The following is an 8,594-nucleotide window of genomic DNA, read 5'->3' on the forward strand; positions in this document are numbered from 1 at the left end:
TAAACTTCTACCTGGACTTCAGTAGTAAGATTGGTTGCTGCTACCACACAAGAGCTGTTGTCTCGTTAAACTTGTGCTGCCATGCACTCCAGAATAGTAATGTCATGCTAATGAAGAAAATATGCCATTTCGCTTGTGTTCACTGCACCATTTTGCTGCTGCTGAAAGTTGGGGACTGGGAAGAGACACCATTATTAATGAGACAGTGCATGTTGAAGAGTGGGTGAAACACTTTTTGTTAAGAAGGAAATTGCATGAGCAGGCTGATTGCAAGGAATGTAGTCTGAAAAGCTTTCTAATGCACTGGTGTTCCAGTGCTCTAGTTGCTAACATTAGGTTTTGAAGTGGGATGTCTGATGAATGGTGTGATGTCAATGTTATAGCATAAGGCCTAAAAAAAAAAAAAAAGTTTGTAGAGCAGCCCAGCAAACCAAAAACCTCTCAGAGACGTCTAGCTAGACATCTCTGAGAGGTTTTTGGTTTGCTGGGAGCGTTGCGAAATGCCATACTGGAAAACTAGCTAGAATGCCATGTAAAAGTAACCAAAAAGTAGCTAAAACTGCAAAGAAAGAGCTGAAAGTAGCTCAAGTTTTTCAAATGCTTTTTCAATGTATTTTGTCCATATATAAGTACTTTGAGTGGAGCTGCTGATATTTAACCAGTTTGAAATGACACCATACAGGACAAGAGGCACAAAATTCTCAGGTTTTGTTTTTCAGCTGGTAACTGTACCTAGGGCATTAGCAACAAAATAACTGGAGAAAATGGGCCCCTGTTTTGATTCAAATAATTTATTACAGCACTACTTTTCGCCAAAATTGGGGGTGCGTGTGCACTCACAACAGACGAGCTGCAAATGCATCACTGCTCTGTGAGCATGGAATGTCAGAAAAAGCCATTGGGAATTCCATTTGGAACCAATTGTTTTTTGAGCACCATTGGAACCACTTGGGGTTAAAACCTGTTGGAGCCAATTGGCTTCACATCCGATTGGTTCTACTTGGTCTCAATGGCATTCATAAATCAACCGAGTCCAATTGGAGTCAATTGAGTTTTCTCCCAGGTCTGCAGGGGGAATTCCTTTGGGCTAACATTTTTACAAGGCAATTGAAATCATGCAAATTCCATGCTATTAGAGAAATGAATCCAAGCAAGCAAGCAAGCCTGCATCACAAAGGGACGTAATATGAGGTATGAGGTTTGATCCCAAGCGCTGTCGGGTACTCGCCGGTGATGCAGTGGGTACAAGCTTTCCCCTGCCTGGTGCTCGGATTCTTTAGAGTGAAATGCTTGAGAAATTGGTCTCTGGTCCCGCCTTGTGCAATGAAAACTACCTTGTGCCATGGCACTCTTTGGCCAAAAGCTGCCCTTGCGCCATAAAAATTCACCATAATTAAAGGGACATAATATATACATCTACAAAACGCACGTTGGCTCCCACTATATTCTCCATGCACAGGACCCTTCTGCTGGAGCCAGTGGCGCTTGTTAGTTGAGTGAAGTTTTTTTTTTTTTTTATTCACATCTTGGGATGAGAAATGATGAAAAAATTGCAGCGTGTAAAGCTGCTTATATCTTTTTTTTTTAAAACCTAATTAGTGCTCTGTTCTGTGTTAACAGAAAGCAATATGCAGGTCCCAACCAAGTCTATCATTGGCTTGGCTTTCCATCTGGAAAATGTCAGTTGTGTATTTGGAACCAACTGGAGTTAACACCCAGTTGGACATCTCAATTAGCTCACTTGTAATTTCAGTTGTAGCTTGCAATTGCTTGAAAATACAGTGCTGAAAAAATTTCTAATTTCAAATATATTTGCAATTAGAAATTTTTCAGTTGTGTCTTGACCAGTTTAACTTTTTTATGGTTCAGTTCTTGGTTCTAGTTGGAATCAACTGGGAATTGATTCAGTTGGCCCCAGTTGGTTCTAAATGGAACCCACTGGGAATTGTTTCATACACCAGTTAAACTGGTCAAGATTTTCACCTGTCTAATTGACACTCAGTTTTTTTTTATTGCTGTTTACTGGTATGCCATATGGAATCTCAGGAACCATTTGGAATGTCCAACTGGAATCTTAACATGTTCGATATTTATTCACATGGTTTTGCAAATTTCGGTTGGTTCCTAACATTCCAAAATTTGATATCTCTCCCAACTGGATTATCCAAGTGGGCGATATGACACCAATTGTACCCTTAGAACCAATTGGAATGTCAAGGTGGAATTTGCAAAATCATTAGGGTAATCCAGGTGGACCAACCAATTGGATTGCTATTTCCTATTGAATCCAATTGGATCTCCAATCAGTTCCATTGGGATCCAACTGGAACCATGTGGACCCAATTGAAATTCCCACTTGGTCCCAATGGTTTTTTTTACTGGGTGAGCATACCTTCACAAAATCAAAAGTAAAACTCCTGGTGAAAACAGTGCTGTATTAAAGTGTGTGAAGTACACTGAGGCTAATCTTCTCTAGATTAGACCTGCACACTGTTATCAACAGGAAATAAACTAACAAATTTGTCCAGGTCGATGCCAAGGGCTTGCTTCTTCGACTAGATTATTTCATTTTTGTGGCCATTCTGTTACACTACCTTGCCTTGAAGAATTTTCTGCTTTCCTCTCTCCTGTGCACAGTCCTTAGTCTATATTCCCAATCGTGTTTCTGTACGGGCAAAACAAAAATGGTGCGCATTCAGGTAGCTTGTATGACATGAACAAAAATTCGCCCACTCGCACGACAGAAAGTATGAGAACATGGAAAAATATCCGTTGATGACAGCCAGAGAGGGCATCGCCTTGTACATGTTTGATGATGCCCTTTCCTCTTTGCCCAAAAGCAGCGGTGTCCTGCTCGAGGAGAAACTCCGTGTTTTTGGAGAATGCCTCGCTGCCTAAGCAATACCAAAGTTTGGAAAACGAGCAAGGTGTAGCAAGCTGCGGCAGAGCAGAGAAGCCAGCACAGCAAGACGAGTCGCGGAGGATGGGAAAAGAAAGGCGGGGCACTGTTGTCAGTGGCTGTGCACAGTGAGGGAACCAGGGAATAGGAAAATCAAAGAGAAGAAAAAAAGAAAGAGGTATTTAAAATATCCCCTGCAGTGCCTTAAGAGAAGAGGGAAGCTGATGTCTTTTCCTCCCGCTTTTCAACTGCTTCATTCCTTCTCTTGAGGTAACGCTACTAAATGGTGCTATATGTTTAACATTAGCTCTATCGCCAGTAGGAAGTGTATTACCAGAACTGCTGAACTTTTGCCAAGTTACTGATTATCAAAATTCGCTGGATTAAAGCTGGAATTCGCAAACTAAATTCAGAAGAGTTAACTGAGGGCTGGTTAGTTTTCAGCTATTATATTTATCTCATTTAGCGCAGAACACACACCAAACAAAAAAAGGAACACACAGGACGTGTGTTCTGTGTTTCATCCTGTGTATTCCTTTCTTTTGTCTGGCGTGTGTTTTGTGCTAAATGAGATGATTATAAGAGCTAAATTCGGAGGTAGATTGTGGAAAAAGAGCTAAATTAGCTATTCATAGCTGAAGCAAAATTTTGGTAGTTAGTTTCTTATAGCTAGGTTTTAAATCTAGCTACAAATAGAGGTCACATTGTTTTTTCACAAACTGGTTCGTTATGATGTATACTTTAAGCTTGAGGGCACCCTAATGTAATTTTGTCTATTATTAATGCCAAATCTATGCTGATCAGTTGCATGTACTGTGCCTTTAATAAGAGTACAATGGCTACATTTGTATACTGTTGGTAGGGGTCACACGGCAGTTAAAACAACTTTTGTTATTTGTGCGTGAAATTTGACCAAATTTGGCACAGATAATTTTTTATGCTGATTTCAGAACTTAATTTTATTTTAAGCTAGCTGGTGTAGTTGCTGAGTAATTACAATTAACACCCTTGTAAAGTCGTCCCCGGGACATTAAATGATCAAGAAGAAAGCGCACAAGATATTAATGCCAGCATGTCCCTAAAGCCTTGTTAAGTGCAATAGTGCTATTAGTTCAATGTTTTTTTTTTAAATGCTCAGTACTCGTAGAAATAAATTAAACTCCAGTATACTTGAAAACATTTCTTAGAAAAAGAACTTGAAAAAATAGTACACATGTATATCAGAAAATTGAGAGCTTTATTGCACTTCTCAACATCTTGAGATTCATGTGCAACAAACATTGTGATTCGTAACGAAATGCCGAAGGAATGAGTGATAGCAAACTCATAAAAAGTGAAAGCTGAGAACAGCCGCCGTGGTGGCTCAGTGGTTGTGGTGCTCGGCTGCTGACCCGAAAGATGCGAGTTCGATCCCGGCCGCGGTGGTTGAATCTTTGGAGGAGAAATTCTATAGGCCCATGTACTGTGCGATGTCAGTGCACGTTAAAGAACCCCAGGTGGATGAAATTTCTGGAGCCCTTCACTACGGTGTCTCTCATAGCCTGAGTCGCTTTGGGACGTTAAACCCCATAAACCAAACCAAAGCTGAGAACATAAACCTTTCGGTTTATTCCATTTGCCTCGTTTATCGCCTCATATGGTTTTACTTTTGATCAGAGGAATGCAACATTGCAACCAACAGAAGCGCTGATCTTCTGATCTGTCCTCTTCATTGTGATACCAACGTAGTGGTGCTATGTTGTTGGAAGTCCATGCAATTCACGCTGCTCTGGGACTGTGAGGAGTGCGATTCGCTCAGTTTTTGACGGCCGCACATGAAAAAAACACCATTTTCTAAAGTTGGACTGCTTTCTTCACTAATTTTTTCGGCATTGGGACAGGTGCAAACTCGTGGTTTACAAAAAAAAAAAAAATTTGACCAAACTGACCATTTCATTTTGCCATGTGCCCCTTTAACCATTTCTTAAAAGCTGCTTGTTCAAGGGCACATGCTGCATGCCCGATAAAAACAGCAATGCTTTTGGCATGCTGTTTGGAAAAGCATGATGGAGTCAGAAGTGTGCATGGGTCATTTACAAGCTTATTATAAAGCAGCAATCGTGTGTAGCAGTTAGCACCTGTTTTTAAAATTTTTGTACTGAAGTGTAAACACATTTGGTCACACACAAGAAAGGTGCTATTTTTTCATGCCAAATATTAGTAAATTTATAAATTTATTTACATTTCCTTGCCTTGTATATCTACAGGTTCATAAGCACCAGAGCCGAGAAGCACACAAACCGGCTACATTGGAGAATAATTTTGGAGAAGAAGCAAAACCCCTCAGGATATTCATGAGACTGTTTGCAATTGTTTGCATTGAAACAAGTCACTATGTCTGCTTTGTTAAATGTCCTGTCAAGAACAACAAGTACTCATGGTGCTTTTTTGACAGCATGGCTGACCGTGTAGGTTAGTATGTTTGCAATTTGTTATACTCTATTTGTTTTTACTTCTGGTCACGTCCCTCCTTTGAAGCTCTGCTACAAGAATTTAGTCTGTGCTGCCATGCAATGCGAAATATAGGTTGACATTTATTATATGCCTGTACGCATTAAATGTCCTTTATCTTTTGTAATAAGCGTGCGCTTATGTCCTCTGAGGCAGTAATACGCACATATGAATAAGTTAAATTTGTACTAGGCAGTTAACAATAAATAGTTTCACAATTGTGTGCCAAGTTAAATGGCACAATTGTATTTGCATGCATTTTTTAACCATGGCCTCATTCTTGCTTCTGGTGTTCACTTTTCCATTTTCAGTAATCGTGGAGTGGCCTTCTTTTTATTGGCATTGAGGCTATTTTATTTTTTTACAAAACATGTAGGGATGTTTAAGTCTGTCCAGAAATGTTTAGCATAGTGCACAGTTCAGTGTGGTGTTGGCATTCTTGTAGAAAAAGTGCAATCGTTTTATTATTAAAACTGTTTGAGTGAAATTAGTAGTAAATGGAAGTTGGCAGGAGTGCCTGCAGCTGGACTTCACGACTCACTAATAATTCTATACTTCTTACACTTGTTGTACTGTTTATTCAGGCATTATTTTTTATTTTACTGTTTGTCCAGAGAATCTGGTGTTTGAGTTCATAAAACTAACTTAAAAATCAAGTAGCATGACAAAAAGGGAGCTTCAGTTTGCTACAGTTTCCTTTGTGAAAGGGGGCTCCAAGAATGTCATAAATGTGGTTAGCCATTTCCATGGCCAAGTAAAACTCTGGCTTGGACGAGTTGGTTCATGTTGAAAGAAAAAACTGGTAATGGTGCAAGAAACGGGGACACAGAAGGCACACCTGTCCTGTCTTTTTGTGTGCCTTCTGTGTCCCCGTTTCTTGCGCCATTACCAGTTTTTTCTTATTTCCATGGCACTGTTAAGTTACAAGCGGAAAGAAGGGTGCAAGCTTTCTGCTCTGCTTTGTCAGAGCATCCATCAGTAGCAAACTTCTGTCTCTGTTTGGAAAAACCATGTGTACACACAATGTTTGTGAGGTGGTATACTGTGAACAACTTCCTGAGCTCAAGGATGCACAAATTTGACTGAAGTTGCAGGTTAAGAATCCTATGCAGGTGCTAACTTTTGCACAGCATGAGTGGTAGGCCCCTTTATGCTCCAACAAAATCGAGTCTCTCTTCGAAATGGCCGGGCTGTACCAGACTGCTGCAGCCAGTGACATCAACATTTCGCGTCATAGTCACCAACATTTCAAGACCGGCATGTGCAGTCATTTCATGCATTGCTATGCTACACACATACAAGAGGCATTGGAGCAAGGACAAAGTGCAGTGCGCCGCCGCGGTGGCTCAGTGGCTATGGTGCTCGGCTGCTGACCCAAAAGACGCGGGTTCGATCCCGGCCGCGGCGGCTGGAATTTCTTTGGAGGAGAAATTCTAGAGGCCCGTGTACTGTACGATGTCAGTGCACGTTAAAGAACCCCAGGTGGTCGAAATTTCCGGAGCCCTTCACTACGGCGTCTCTCATAGCCTAAGTCGCTTTGGGACGTTAAACCCCATAAACCAACCAACCAACCAACAAAGTGCAGTGCATATAAAGGTGTATTTGAGAGAAAGTGTGCTGAAGCCAGTTCACATGGCTCATTGCAGTGTGTTGTTAACGTGGAGGGGAGTCTTATTCATTCTGCTGTGTGGTATGGTTGGTACTGGGCTGGTATTGTATTCAGTACAGCAAATAATATGGTAAATATATGAAAAAAAAAAACTTGAAGCCACCTGCGCACCATACACAGTGAACAAGGCAAAAGATTGTGGCCAAAGTTTGCAGTGCTTGCCTCCACGGTAGTTTAAAGCAAAGCGGAAAGTGTTGCCCCTAGCATTATTCTTATTTGTTTTTGTTTCCTTTTACTGCTTGTTTTCAGTTTTTTTTTCCTCATGCGAAAAGCTGATATCACTTAGCAAGCATCGTATTTGGACCCATTTCCTGAGTATAAAGGAACTTAATTCAAACTGGACGCCCAACCAATCAATAAGGCAGTGCCACCTCATTTCTGCTGTCGAAAATCGCTGCTGTTTTTGAACCCAATGGGTCAAAAACAAGCATTTCTGAAGCAGATTAAAATGTTAAATATTACAATTTCAGTGGTCTCCTTGGGTGTTCAGGCATCTCAATGTCCTGTGCTATGCATACAAGGAATAATAGAAATTACTTGCTTGATTTGCATCGCAGGAGTCTTGCAGCTAAAGTTACATGTGGGCAGTGCATTGTGTGTTTGAAATGGTGGTCACAAGTCTGCATTTAAAGGCATTCTGGTCATCACATGTTGGAGTGGAAGGACCGAATGTAGCGCCATTATGCCAGTTTTAAATCAGAATCAAGTAGGGTTATATGGCAGTGTGCAAGTGCGGCTTGCATAAATATGGCTGATACCAAACTGCAAAGAACTAATCTTTGTAACTGCTTCACACCAACCAAATTTGACTGAGCAAAGGCCGTTGTATGTTCTTGCCATATTTTGGGATACTTTTTTGCACTCTTTTGTGGCTAACTAGGCACTAATGAGTTTTGTAGACTTCAACAGATTGTGTTTTGTGCTTTGGAATTTTTTCGCTTCTGATCCACTTGTTGGCACCATGCAGGAGGAGAGGATGGCCACAACATCCCTAAAGTGGAGAAGTATGTGGACGCTGAAAGTTGGCTTGGGCCAAAAGGCTTGGACAAACTCCGATCTCTCCGCGAAGCCAGTTGGAACATGCTTCCTGGCAAGACACGCAGGGTGTTCCGTGATGCCTACATGTGCATGTACGAGAACCCACTTGTTATGCAGTACAAATGATGCACATCAGTTAGGCTTCAAGTGACAGCGTTCGTGTGACAAGCACAGTGGTGCATTACAAGAGTTGATGATTCAATATTGTCGCTATTAAATGATTTTAAAACTGCTTTGTGCATTTCTCACTATTAGCTGGTGTCTATCACTTCACACTGCTGTCTTGAGCTGTCATGCGTTTTAGGAAATGCGTATTATGCTGCACACAGCAGCTCATTTACAGAGCTGGGCCTGTATTTAAGACCTTGATGACCACGTGGACTAAAGCCTGGCAGTGTGCACTAGCAATGGGACCAGTAGCTTCATCTGCAATGGAAAATGCAGTGATGAAATCTGCAATTTATTTCCCGTTGTAGTTTAAAACCTAAAGCTCGCTGC

The 8,594-nt window shown here is 41.1% G+C and overlaps 1 protein-coding gene across 9 annotated transcripts in view; it reads left to right on the plus strand.

Moving 5' to 3' along the window:
• CYLD (ubiquitin carboxyl-terminal hydrolase CYLD) overlaps nucleotides 1-8,329 on the plus strand; it is a 110,592-nt gene extending 102,263 nt beyond the window's left edge. For 8 of the 9 annotated variants that reach the window (XM_089580400.1, XM_089580397.1, XM_089580398.1 and 5 more), the window contains 2 exons: nucleotides 5,146-5,350; nucleotides 8,026-8,329. In XM_089580400.1, coding sequence (XP_089436526.1) covers nucleotides 5,146-5,350; nucleotides 8,026-8,222 — 402 coding nt within the window. In that variant the 3' untranslated portion in view covers nucleotides 8,223-8,329. Of the gene's footprint in view, nucleotides 1-5,145; nucleotides 5,351-8,025 lie in introns of those variants that run through there. The other variant, XM_089580396.1, reaches the window with a different exon arrangement.
• The last annotated feature ends 265 nt before the right edge of the window (nucleotides 8,330-8,594 follow it).

The sequence above is a fragment of the Amblyomma mixtum genome, chromosome 3 (genome assembly GCF_055824585.1).
Source record: "Amblyomma mixtum isolate Tamu chromosome 3, ASM5582458v1, whole genome shotgun sequence".
Lineage (NCBI taxonomy): Eukaryota > Metazoa > Arthropoda > Arachnida > Ixodida > Ixodidae > Amblyomma > Amblyomma mixtum.